The sequence below is a fragment of the Protopterus annectens genome, chromosome 7.part0, assembly GCF_019279795.1.
Source record: "Protopterus annectens isolate FY-2018-M chromosome 7.part0, PAN1.0, whole genome shotgun sequence".
Lineage (NCBI taxonomy): Eukaryota > Metazoa > Chordata > Ceratodontiformes > Protopteridae > Protopterus > Protopterus annectens.
In genome coordinates, this window is record NC_056739.1 from 137,077,490 (window position 1) to 137,092,128 (window position 14,639).

General features: G+C 41.9%; 1 protein-coding gene across 1 annotated transcript in view; it reads left to right on the forward strand.

The window, feature by feature from the left end:
• The window catches only part of DEF6 (DEF6 guanine nucleotide exchange factor), a 1,409,598-nt gene that overhangs the window by 1,264,755 nt on the left and 130,204 nt on the right, over positions 1-14,639 (forward strand). The window contains 2 exon segments of the mRNA XM_044076574.1: positions 4,330-4,528; positions 13,334-13,424. Of these exon segments, the coding sequence (XP_043932509.1) occupies positions 4,330-4,528; positions 13,334-13,424 (290 nt within the window).

Here is a 14,639-nt window from a genome sequence, read left to right on the forward strand (position 1 = left end):
ATACACTTTAAGAATAACAGACACTGGGCTCTCAAATCAGCAGTTCCCAACTTAGAAGGATGAAAGCTACCTGTCCTGCCACCACAGTGCATGCCACAAACCTTCCTAATGTAAAACAACTGGTATTACAAAAAAACAACAGTATTACTTGTCACAATTTCTGCACCAGTGGTTAATCCTTTAACTGTTCCTAACGTTTCTACATATCAAGGTTAGGGCCTATTTTGATATTTACAATTTTATGTTCTTATTTTATCTTTATTCAGTTTTAAAGCGTAATGTTATAAAGCCTTATAAGAGAAATAAGGTAACAACTAAAAAAGAAAAAAAACTGCTGGAACTCCCCTCCACCTCTCATAAAATCATACATAAATCATTAGCTTGCCCAGCTCTTACCCCTTTAATTAACATATATTTTCCTAAAAGAACTCTTAGATCAGAGGACAATCAACTTTTCACCATAAATAAACCAAGTAAATCCCCTGGATAAAGCCTGTATTCATACTCAATATCAAACAAATGTAACTCCTTACCTCTAACTACCAGAACTGTTTCTAACCTACCTAACTTTAAATGCTTCCTAAAAGAATAGTTTACAAAATCTTGGACCTGCTCCTGTGCCAATCCTGGCTGAACTTACTATACTTCACTCGCCCCCTCCAACCTAAGTCGCATATCACAACCCTCTCCAGCCTCCTACTCCACTCATTTATTTTGTTTTCCCCCATTACCTTACCTTGTCCACTTCATCTCTGCAGACCTTTCCTCTACTTCATCTTTCCTCCCTACTCACCTAAGCTACCTAAAGACACCCTACCCTTCACTCTTATTATCTCCCTCTCTCCATCCTTACTTCCTTCTGGAACCATAATATGAACACCTCTCTCATACTAAGACATCACTCAATTTCCCCTCACTGTTTCTAATAGTGTAATCTCTAATCTCTTTAAATATCTCATTAGAATTGCCTTACGTCTCATTTGTCACATACTATTCTATGTAACAAATAATGTGACTGTTGAGTTTTTCCTCACATATTTTCTCCTACTCATGTTACTGTTTTTCATTGCACTCTGCTGTGAAACGTGTTGTTTTTCTCATTACAACATTCTTGCATTCCTATGTTTTTGTAGTATAACATAACTTTGTGATTTAAAATATCTGTACTTGATTTTTGAAAGATTGTGATTGTGGAGCTTTTCTACCCTGGCCTTTACTGAAAATGGGCACTTTTTGTCCCAGTCAGACTTTCCCGGTAAACGTTAAAAACTGTCTAACTTTTGTAACCTATTTACATTAAAATGAAAATAGAAACAATTACAGTGGCAGCAGTAGAGGAAGTTTAACTCAGTCTTATCTTGCTAACTCCACGAGTGCTTGGGAAAAATGTATCACATCACTTGTACCATGGTTGTAGTACAATAATCGGTTTACTATCAAAGTTTCGAGCCGTACTCCGTCGACTGTACTATCGTTGAACACGGAAGTTCGAAAACGGTAATATCAACAAAATATCTAGGAACGGGTTTTAACATGGCTCGAGGTAGGTGAAATGTTTGTAGTTCAGAATAATACTGAACACCTACCTCGACTCATTTTAAAACCCGTTCCTAGATTGTTGTTTTGACATCAATATTACCATTTTTGAACTACCGTGTTCGACGATAGTACAGTTGACGGAGTACGGTTCGAAATTTTGATAGTAAACCCAATAATCCATTGTGGTATAAGGATGGGGGTTATGGTGGGGTTTGCGTTGCCACATCACTTGTACCGTGGTAGTATTGCAATAATCCATGGCAGTATAAGTATGGGGGTTATAGTGGGATTTGCGTTGTCACATCCCTTGTATTGTGGTAGTATTACAGTAACCCATGGCGGTATAAGGATGGAGGTTATGGTGCTTCTTCAGTTTTGCCCCAAATAAACTGAATGGAAGATAACTTTGGGAGAGTCATGGAATTTCTGCGTGTGCTGAATGTAAATATATGTAATAGGATGCCGTTTCTGGCAGTAAACTATCCATACTGTCCCTCATACAGGAATCAGTGCAGTCAGCATTTTAAATTAGCCATAAATACGCTGTTGGTTTCACTGATCTCTTTAAATGCATATATTCTTGTTGAAACATATTTAGACCCATTCCATAAAAGTATTCACTATAAAATTTCTCCAGGGGACTCAAGAATCTTGGTCTTTGGGCTGCTTGACTGTACCTAGGAGGAGTGCTTTCAGACAGTACAGGCATACCTTGGCTGAGATTCAGAAAACTTGCCCTGCGCTCACATAAAGTACTGCATCCAAAGGAGCAATTTATGTGAATGCAGGAAATGCAATTCAAAGACACAGTTTTCTACAATTAAGAACCCCCTCCTTATTGGCTTGTTTGCACAGCCCTGAATCGTGTTACAGCTACTTCTAATCATTATTCAGTTTTCTACAATTAAGAACCCTCTCCTTATTGGAGTGTTTGCACACCCCTGAATCGTGTTACAGCTACTGATAATCATTATTCACAATTTTCTACAATTAAGAAAGCCCTCCTTATTGGCGTGTTTGCACAGCCCTGAATCGTGTAGCATTACTTCTACTGCTAATCATTATTCACAGTTTTCTACAATTAAAACCCCCTCCTTATTGGTGTGTTTGCACAGCCCTGAATCGTGTAGCGTTACTGCTACTGCTAATCATTATTCACAGTTTTCTACAATTAAGAACCCCTCTTTATTGGTGTGTTTGCACAGCCCTGAATTGTGTCGTGTTACAGCTACTGCTAATCATTATTCACAGTTTTCTACAATTATTGGTGTGTTTGCACAGTCTTGAATCGTGTCATATTACAGCTACTGCTAATCATTATTCACATCTACAATTAAGAAAGCCCTCCTTATTGGCGTGTTTGCACAGCCCTGAATCGTGTAGCATTACTTCTACTGCTAATCATTATTCACAGTTTTCTACAATTAAGAACCCCTCCTTATTGGTGTGTTTGCACAGCCCTGAATCGTGTAGCGTTACTGCTACTGCTAATCATTATTTTCCTCCTGCACTGATCACATTCTGGTGGCCAATGCATCTCATTGGAAAGGCATCCCCCCTCATTCACTCCCCTAAATGTATTCACACATTCAAATGCAAACACACTCCAGCCTCACAGCTGTCCCAGATTTCACACTGCATCTCTGTCCCTTTTATAATAAATCACGGTTGATGACAGTCTGTCAGTAATGTTAGACATTAGACTTTCATTCCTCTTATTGGTAAGAAACCTTTTAAATTAATTACTATAATAATTAAAAATGTTCACTGATGGTGGGTCTTCATTCTTCTGGAATTTTTGGCTTGTCCCTCAATCCTGAAGATCTAGCTTGAGAGGTATTCTACTGCCCCCCCCCCCACACACACACACACACAACTCAATCTGTCACACACACACACACACACACACACACACACACACACACACACACACACACACACACACACAGACACAGACACTGTTTATGACATACACACCCTTCTCACCTGATCATACTCGAGGAAACACTGGACCCACACATACCTACTCTACCTATCCCATAACTAACCCTCCTAATGCAGTCACTCAGGCAGAAACACTCACCCAGGACCACTCTTACCTCTGCAGACACAGACACAAACACATACCCCTCCCCTTCTTCTTTGCTAAGTTCCTGGATATTTACCTGCAGTGTGCTCTCTCCCATCAGACATGGGTGAATGCTAAATTTGGGTTGTCTACTATAGTTTAAGTCCCTTACAGCAGTCATTTCCAGGGGAGAACACACGGCTAATTAACATAGCCATTCCCCTGGAATGACTGATTAGCATTTAGCATGGCCATGGAGATGGCCCACATGTCATGATTCTACCGATCGTTTAGAATCCTTGCAGCGGGCGTTTCTGAAAGGACATTTGTCAGCTGGTTTTCTGCATGTGTTAAAGCTTACCACTGATGGTAGCCCTTTCTGACTCCAGGCCCCTGTATTGCCATATTGTCTTACTGCAGAAGATGATGAGAAAGAGAAACAGTAAGAGCTTGTGCAGATGTGACATTTGTCTTTGGGAACATGCTTTCAGTGTGATGCCAGAAAACTGTAAAACACTGCTGCCATGGTACCAGAAATATCCTGTGATGTTAACATTGATTTCTGATGTCATAGTGCATCTGCAAAGCACATCATGACAAACTTAACAAGTATGTATGTCAGGCAGGTGGGTGGTGGGAGCGAGCACGGGGCAGGCCATATATAATGCTTGTGCATCACCGTAACTAATATTTTGGTGATAAGCAGCCTGCTTTTTTATTAGGTTACTGGTGGAAGAAGAAGAGAAGCTGAAGCACTTAATGTTATTGAAGGAAGAGCAGGAGGAATACATCCAGAAGACCCAGCGGGAAAAGCAGGAACTGAAGCAAGAGATGGAGAACAAGTCCAAGGCCCTGACTGAGGCCCAGACACAGCTGGAACAAGTTCGCTTTAATAGACAGAGGCTAGATGAAGATGTTGTGGTGAGTATGCTACACTTTTATATAGATATTTATTTTTTATTGACTCCAGTAATGTGCATACAGTAGTTTTCTGGAAACTAAATTTGCTTCTCAGGCCTTGGTTCCAGACTCGCGAGTGAGCCAGAGACTGTAAAGCCAAATAGTGAATGGAAGTGCTTTATCCTTTCCCTTTGTGATATTTTCAGTTTATCTAGTAACAGTTAATACTCTTATTTATTCTCCGAACTTCTTCCACCTCTGTGCCAAAAAAGAAAAGGAAGTGTTAAGGGTTTAATGACTTGCTGAAGAGTGGTAAGATAGTAAATAGTTTGCACTGACGGAAAGACGGCATAGCATTTCAGAAAACTGAATGCATTATGTTTGGGATCACCTATTTGTGAGTGAAAGAGGTAAAAGATTCTAAAAAAATTCCAGACTTCTGTACAGAGATGTGTATAAACCAAGATGGAAGAGGATGGAATGAGGGAGGTCATTAACATGAGTTTTATTCCCCCAGTCTGGGTGGTCACATGTTAGTGGGATTTGTGGATGAAAGCTGTGATAGGAGAGGAGCCGAGTTTGATGACAGTGCATGAAAATTCAGGAGAGGAAAGTTGTTCTGCAGTAAATGACCAGTAGTACTGCAAGGAAGATTTAGTACCACTGGGTAGGTAAGGGGAGGGTTGGTGGGGAAGTAGGTGGAAGACCGTACTGGACAATAGAAGGCATCAGAAGGTGTAAAGTGCACCAACATCAGGTAGTAGTTGGTGCATGGTGGCACCTAGGTGAAGACTACTCAGGAATAAGATGGAGGGAAAGGGAAAAGGAAGCGGATTCTGTTAGGGAAAGAGCTGGAGTTAAGTGTATGGTGGGAGGAAGAGGAGGGTATATGTGAGAAGTGATGAAGAAAATAGCTTTTCGTGCTGCAAGATGATATGGAAGCGATGGCACAAGGTGATAGGGAGCTTGGCAGGAGTCAAGAGGGAAACCAGACTTCTTGAGGTTATTTCTAGAAAGGAGGATGGGAGGGATTGACCTGTCCAGGCTGAGCAAAGATGGGAGGAAGATTACAGGTGACTCTGGAAAGTACAGGTACTAAGTAAATGCTTTGCTTAATTCTTTACACAGGAGAACAAGGGGCAAGCCATGATGGGGCTTGGCACAGAGTGCAGACAACAGTGGATGGATACAGCACAAAGACTAGATAGGGTATGTCAGTATCATTAGGAGTCTGCCCAGGCTGACAGATGGTCAACCTAAATTTTGTGGTCTGTAGTCACTGTGGAAATACCCAAGTAATAAAAAATAACAAATATCATGCCCTTGTATAGGAAGAGCAAGAAAAATCCAGGGAACTACAGATCTGTTAACCTAACATCAGTGGCAGGAAATGTGAAGGAGAGAATCCTGAGGGAAAGGTTGATTGCTTCGCTAGAGACTAGCCACCTGCATGAAAACAACCAGCAAGAGTTCATGTGTAGAAGGAGCTGTCATTAGACCGTATTTGGCTCTTTGACCAGGTCATGGGTGGACTTGATAAGGGAGCACTGCTGCATGCATCTTACTAAGACCTTTGACCCTGTCCTGCATATGTGAGTGCTAGGAAAGTTTGAGAATGTGGGGGTAGGGTGATGACTAAAGAATTGAAGGATGGGATGTAGAGGGGTGTGATGAGAGGTACAACTTCAGGAACAAGTGATGTTACTAGTGAAGTACAACGCATGTCTTTTCTGGGTCCAGTACTCTTTCAAGTGTTTGTCCCAAATATCTGAGAGGGAGTAGCAATCAGAGTCTGCCTCTTTGCTGATGACACAATGACTGGTGCAGCAATGGAGGATGGGGGAGGGGTGGAGTCTAGGTTAGTATATAGAAAGGCTGACCAGGTGGGCTGAAATGTGACATTTGAGGTTCCGTGTATAGAAATGCAAGGTAATACAACTGAGCCACTATATTTTTATGTAAAGTATCAGCTGGGGGTGTGAAAATTATGGTATCAGAGCAGGAAAAAGATCTGTGCATGGTATTCTTTTTTGAACTTGACCACCAGGAACCTACTGACAGGGTAGTGGCAGCAGTCAAGGGTATGCTGGTGTGTATCCTTATTAGGATAGACCGCAGAAGCAAAGAGTTACTGCTGCATTTCCACTAGACTCTGGCCAGGCTACATGTTTATTACTTTGCATAGTTCTGGAGGTGATGTGAGGGGATGGACATCAGACCACTATAAGGAGTCCAGAGGAAAGCCATGGGTATGTGGATCATAGGGGATTACTAGGCTAATGGCCCTGGGGCTCTTACAAGCCTAGCCAAGAGTTTATCCCCAAAAAAGAAACCTCAGTGAGCACCTGTCGCCCCTGTCAATGAGGGACAAAGGTGGAACTCTGGGACAAATTTGCGGTTTCCCATCTACTCATCGAGGTTGCGCTTGAAGAGGATCAGCGAGGTGCTCTGTTTGACATGTATGGGAAGTCTATTCCAGAGATGAGGCAGCCTCTGGGAGACAAACCTCTCTCTCCTGCAGGTTTTGTTGATGTCGCATATTAGATTTAGGCCTTTTGAGTGGTTGATGCCCGAGGAGTTAGACTTAGGGATATGGAGCATCTGTAGTAGGGCAGGGTCTGATAGAGAGACAGATCACCTCTGAGCAGTCTGTATGATACCAAGTAGAGTGATAGTGATTTGAGCCTGTCTGCATAGGACAGGTGTTGGAGGCCATGGATTCTCTTTCTGAGGTATTTCCATGGCCTTTCCAGTTGGTGCAGGTGTTTGGAGAGAGGTACATACTAAACTGGGGCATTATACTCAATTATTGGCCTAATGAGGGAGGTAATAACCTCAGTTTTTTTTCAGGATGCAGTCTCTTTACTTATGAGATGAACCAAGTAAAAGGCTTTTCTGACCATTGTCACTATGTGATGGTTGAATATGAGATTATTTTCAACCTGAGTACCCAGGTCTCTCACCATGGGTTATATGCTAAGGGGTTGCCATTGATGTGGTAATCAGTAGGGGCTATGTTTTTGCTGAATGGTATAATAATACATTTTTTTGTGTTTAACTTAAGGCCATGACATTGGCACCAGTCATGTGTTGCTGTGAGACTCTTGCAGTATGGTAACATCATTTGGGGAGTCAGTGTCAGCACCCAACTTGCAGTCATCCACAAACTTGGTCAGCTACAGACCATTTATTTTTGCCTGGACCTCCGGGAAGTAGATGCAAACAGTATGGGCCCAGGACAGATCCCTGGGGAACACCACTAGTGACAGGTCTGCTGTTGGACATGGTGGTGCCTACTTTGACCTTGTGGGCCCTATCGGTGAGCCAGTTGGCCACCCACCTGATGAAACGGGGATTTACACTAAGTTGAGTTAGCTTTTCAAAGATACCCAAGTGGGGGATTGTGTCAAGGGCCTTGGCCAAAGCAAGGTAAGTTGTATGTACTGACTTTCCGTCATCCAGGGTCTTGTTGACGATCTCAAAGAAGTCAGCCAGGTTCAACAGGCAAGATCTGCCCTTGACGAATCCAAATTGGATGGGGTCAAGTGCTTGGAGATTGTCTATGTCCTTGCTTATGAGATCCATAACAATAGGCTCCATGGCTTTTCAAGAGGCTGTGTAGCATGGTAGGTTAATGCAGTATGCAATCGTTGAGAGGGGCCTGGGTTTGACACTTGGCAGAGGTGTTTATTTTAACATCCAGCTAGCTACATGGGTAGAGTTACGGTCTTGTGTGTAGTAGGTCCTGGGTTCAAGTCCATAACAGGCAAAATGTCTGTAAATGAATGAATGGGATGGAGGAGAAAGGATATGACCAGAGACTGAAAAGTTGAAACGGTTTTCATTGGAGATCAGAAGACAGAGGAACTTGATACAGATGTTCAAAATGATGGCAGGGAGTTGTAAGGGGGTTATCCTAAGCAGAATGGTCAGAAGGGGAGATGGCGAGCATATAGGCGCATGGAATGAACTGTACGAAAGGATGAAAGCGATGGTTTCCACAGTGCTTTTCGGGGCACACTGGGCAGGTGCAGAAAGAAATGAGGAGGAGGAAGATAGGGATAGAAGTTGAAGGAGTGATGATGCCCTTAAAAGGGGTCCTGTGATAAGCTTACAGCCTCTTGTGTCTTCAGGCACATTTAATATCATTTAAAATTATAGCCTTTTAGTCAGTGGAAGTAGGTGCATCATCCAAGTACTGATATAAGAGTGGTTGTATACTTATGGGAATTCTGAAAGTACAAGTGGAAAAAGAAGGATTAATAATGTTGTGAAGTCTGTCTAACATGCTCTATGGAAAGGTAGACTGTGAGGGGCCTGTCTGACCTACCCTGTAGTGAATGGGAGGTGTACTGACCTTACACCTGGAAGGAGATATGGTGAATGCCATGGCATAAGACAACAGATGCAGCACCTTAGGTATTTATTTGATGGGTCTGATTTGGATGGTGTAGCCATAGACACCCAGTGCACATGCTGCCAAACAAAAAGGGCAAAATGTAAAATCCTGAAAACCTTGCAGTACCAGACATTAATGTTTAATTAGTATATTAAGAATAAACATATGACATCACCACATAAACTCACATTTGCCAAAGTACCGCCACATAAATATACTTCAGTACTGTTAACTAATGTCAAGTAATGTCCCCCCCACCCCCTTGGGGAGTAAGCCTCTGGGCACCCCCATGCTCTTGTAGTAAGTTGTTCGAACCCAAAAGCTGCACTACCTGACAGTAGAAGTACTTGGTTTCGAGGGGAATCAGGAGTTCATTATTCTTTCAAGATTAATGTACTGGTGGTGTTGGGAGGATGGGGAGTTACCCCTTTTATAAAATAGCAGATAAGTCTCTGTTTAGTACATCAGTTCAGATGCTTCCAGATCTTGTTTATGAAGACAGTAGCCCTTTTAAAGTATTTTCATTTTCTGTAAATAAAAGGCAACACACAGCAACCTTTCATTGTTTTCTCTTTTACTGCTTGCTTGTTCTGATCTGTGAGAGGGCTGGTCAGAGCAGTACAGCTAGGCGTGTGCTGCCTGTACGTTACTAAAACCTTTGACTCTGCTGTACATATGTGAGTCAGTATTGTATGTCTGACCATATTAAACTTCAGGATTTTCTGACTTGACTTTTCAAAGTAGGCCTGCTTTTCTCAGAATTTATTTGCGACATCATGTTGCTTTGTACATGACTTGTGACTTTAAGAGGTCACTACATGTTGCTGTGTACATGACTTGTGACTTTAAGAGGTCGCTAGTGACATTCAGTTTACTCACTGTTCAAGCAACCAAACAAAGCATTGTCAAGGATGTGTGTAAGAAGGGACCATTGTCAGGTACTGATTGTACCATGGTGTGTTTTATTTGCTGTCCTGGTGAGATAAAAATACCTAGGGAGAGAAGTGCTAAGGGGCCACAGGAAGTAGGTTTGCACTGCATAGGGGGTAGAACAGGTTCATCTAGTTTAACACGTCTGTTAACCTAACATCTTTCCTTGAGAAGATGATGAAAAATCTGAGGAAGAACTCCATTGAGTTAATCTAGGCTAATGAGGCCAAGGATCTTCTATATGATGCATTTATGGAAGGGAAGTCTTAGTCTAACACAGTTCAATACTCTGTTTTAGATGGTTTTCCAGGGAAAGCAGGCAGATGTCACCTATTTGGTGTGAATCTTTTGACACAGTACAGTGTATGAATTATTGCACAAGTCATGAATGTAGTGGTGGGATCTAAGATTTTTACATAGGAAGGCATTTGGCTTAGTGGTAAGGAGCATAAGGGTTATAGTGTGGGTTTCAGAGGACGTACTGTACCTCTTTGCAGTTGATGCTGTGGTGAAAAAGAGATTAAGGGTGGTGGGTATTAATCTAGTGAAATACTTTACAAGCTCAAATGTGAGGCAGAAGTTGAAGATAAACATCGTGAACATATTCAGGGAGATTTTCTTGAGGAGACGTGTCCTCATGAGTGGTGTCTTATAGGAAGGTACATTACAGCGGGCCTTCATGACAAGACTTTGTGTTGTGATTGACCACCAAAAGCACAGTCACAACAAAATGAAATTAACTGAATGTGAAAAAAAACATTTATAGTGAAAAAGCATTTTTCAGGGGAGCAAGCCCCCCTCTGCACCACCAGTGTGGGAGGCTGCAGTCCCATACCCCTGTGTTTGATATGTACTAACTTATAGGCTGCTTCCTCGATCTTGTGGGGAAAAGCCAGCAGTTGCCCACTAATGATTGCTCATTACTGATCATTAGTGTGTTGAATACGAGCCCAACACCTTTACTGAGGATGTGTAGATTGCAGTACTGGAGGAGAAGAGACATTATGGCACTGTGCTTTAGGAGGTAAGGAGGTACTTCAACAGCTTGAAGAAAAAGCTAGACCTAGAATCCTAATAACACCTAGAGTAAACCACTTAGTGCAATGTAAAAGAGCAGTGACTAGTGTTAGAGGAATGCTTGTGTGCAAAGCAAAGGGAGGGCAGATTGTAAGGTGTTGGCATAATTTTTCCCCTGCACAGTGTACTGGTTCAGCCTCTTTGGGTGTATTATGTTCAGTTCTGGAAGCCGTGCCATAATGATTACAGGAGAGACATCATCCTAACAGAGGTGATATGTTGCAGGTAGTTCACAGAAGGAGCACAGAGACTGGGAAATAGGTAAGAGGGAGCTGCCATACAAAGAGTGATTATGGATCCTGGGTATGTACACCATGGGTGTGGGAAACAGGAGCTGGAGTTACAAGGTTCTGAGGGGGAATGGCCATGTCATGGGACTGAAAAGACATGATGACAAGAAGTGGACATGGCTGTCATTGAGGATGGCCATTTCAGATTTAATGGGGAAGTTGACATCTACTAGAACCATGCAGTGCTCTTCTTATGTGGGTGTTGGAAAATAAATTAACTTATAACGTAATAACAGTCTGGGAATGGCAGAAGGTTCCATTTATTTATTTATTTATTTATTTTAATTTCTTAATTTTTCAAGTGGGTAAGCCCACTGGACACACATAGTGACTAGCTAAGAGCAGTAGGCAAATGGAAGTGGAACTCCTCAAACCTAGAAACAGCTCATTAACAATCCAGAGCCGTAATTACCTGACATAACTGTCCGACAAAATCCAAACACACAGTGGCTGAGAGCTGTAATTATCTGACATAACTGTCAGACAAAATCCAAACACACAGTGGCTGAGAGCCGTGATTATCTGACATAACAATCTAGAGCCATAATTATGTGACACAACAATCCAGAGCCTTAATTATCTGACATAATAACAATCCAGAGCTATAATTATCTGACATAACAGTCCAGAGCTTTAATTACCTGACATAATTGTCAAGACAAAATCCAAACACACAGTGGCTGAGAGCCTTAATTATCTGACATAATAACAATCCAGAGCTGTAATTATCTGACATAACAATCCAGAGCCTTAATTATCTGACATAATAACAATCCAGAGCTATAATTATCTGACATAACAGTCCAGAGCCTTGATTACCTGACATAATTGTCAAGACAAAATCCAAACACACGGTGGCTGCAAGTCATGACTGGATGCCATTTCGTGTCGGCTGTGAGGCAGAGGCCAAACCAGTAAGCATTCTGAGCTGCCTGATGGCTAACACCACCAGGCAAATCTGTGATCTCATTCTGTCAGCTGTCTTCTTGTATTCGTAAATTGTATAGGATTGTTATGACTTACTTATTGCGGTACATTGTTGTGAGTGCTTCATAGTAGTAAATTCCACAGCATGATCACCAGGCCAGTTTTACCAGCAGCGCTGCCAGATGAGTTAAAAATATGTCTACTGTTTAGTGTGGGATCCAGACATACTGGTATTGAAAGGTGGAACTGTAAGGATAATGTAATAAAGGGATAATACTGCTGTATGTGCAGAATTGTTTCCTGTCCTGAAGTTAACAAGAATGGGCAAGGATGGGTGACCATATTTTCAGCCTTGCTCATACCTCTTGTTGCAGCTGACATTTTAATTATATAAATGTGGTCACACAACTGACTCACTCAAGGGGGAGGGGGTCACAAGGTAGTGTTGCATTTCATTAATGGATCCACTGAAATTAGTGTTTTTATTGTGTATTGTTTATTTTATACATATTTTATAACCATACCTTGGTGCTTGATTCATCTTAATGTCCTTAATCATGTTGCCTTGCATGCTGATGCAAACAAGTGCTTATTTTGGTCAGAGCACCCTTCAGGGTTATCTAATAAGATAACTGCCGTGAACTAGAACATGGCGGCAAATAAACGCAAATCATTATAGACAGGAGAGCTAAATTGCTGTGCATTGTCTTTTTCTCTGACTTCTAATGTCTCAAAGCATGCATTCATAGCAGGTACACAGGAAGTGTTTAGAAGAAATCAGGCCATGCAGCTTATGAATCTGAGGCTCATGAATCAGTGCTGAAATAAAAGATAAAGCAACAAAAATCTCTTCTGAAAGTGTAATTAAAATAATGCAGATCATTGCTGGAATGGTAATTAGAAGTAATGTATTGAAATAGAAGAAATAAAAACAAATTTAGTGATATCAGAACTATGCAAGTCATTTATCAAAGGAAACCAACACATTTCCTGTCTTCCTTACAAAGACATGATCTTTCTAAACATGTGCTACCTGCACGATGAAGACTAGCTCGCTACTTTCTCACTGCATTTAAACTGCTTTGTCAGTAGTGCCGAAAACAGTGGTGATTCAGAAAGCTGTTTCCTGTTGACAGGTTTTACTTGCAGTGTGACTGGTTTTTGAACTGCTCATTTCTAAGTTTTGCTTTCCACCTCCTGCAGGCTGCTCAGCAGAAACTTCGCCAGGCAAGCACCAATGTGAAACACTGGAACGTGCAGATGAACAAACTGATGCGCCCAATTGCACCAGGAGGTAAGATGTGCTGGCAGAACAAAACATTACAGCATTAACATCCCATCTGGAAAGATTCAAAGAAACATCATTTTGGATGAAGGAAATTGTCTTTTTCTGTTTTGCCTGTGTCTGTCACACACACACACACACACACACACACACACACACTCACACACACACACACACACACACACACACACAGTTTGACAGAATGTAGTGGTCCTGATAACTTGCAAAAAAAAAGAGAACAGGAAAATATGCAGTTTGATAAAATCACACACCATCCTGTCATTCTTGCAGTCACAGATGGGGCCATATTCTGGGACTGCAGTCACAGATGGGGGCCATATTCTGGAACTGCAGGCACAGATGGGGCCATATTCTGGAACTGCAGGCACAGATGGGGCCATATTCTGGGACTGCAGGCACAGATGGGGCCATATTCTGGGACTGCAGGCACAGATGGGGCCATATTCTGGGACTGCAGGCACAGATGGGGCCATATTCTGGGACTGCAGGCACAGATGGGGCCATATTCTGGGACTGCAGGCACAGATGGGGCCATATTCTGGGACTGCAGGCACAGATGGGGCCATATTGTGAGATTGCAGTCACAGATGGGGCCATATTGTGGGATTGCAGTCACAGATGGGGCCATATTGTGGGATTGCAGTCACAGATGGGGACATATTGTGGAATTGCAATCACAGATGGGGACATATTGTGGAATTGCATTCACATATGGGACCATATTCTGGGATCGCAGTCACAGATGGGGCCATATTCTGGGATTGCTAAGGATTCATTATTGTACTTACGGTATTCACGTGCTCAGCTGCTTTTGATTGCAGCTGTGGTTGGTATTCAGAGGAAGTGTGGAATCTCCTTCCCAGGTGAGTTGTAGCACTCCTCGCCAGACAAGAGAGCACAACTTCAAATGATGCTGGGGCTTCTTAGTATATGTAGAAGATTATTTGGGTATATATATATATGTATATATATATATATATATATATATATATATATATATATATATATATACACACACAAAATTTCCCCCTTTCCCTGAGTTTGCTGAATATCCCTAATTTTGCCTCATATTTTTGCCCTTTCCATCATAAAACTTTTGTTTGTTCTGAAAAATCCTTGAGTATTACAGTCAGTAGTGCCAGTCATTTTTAGTGTCATGCATCTTGCTCAGAAAATGTGTTAATGCAAAACCTTTTGTTCTGA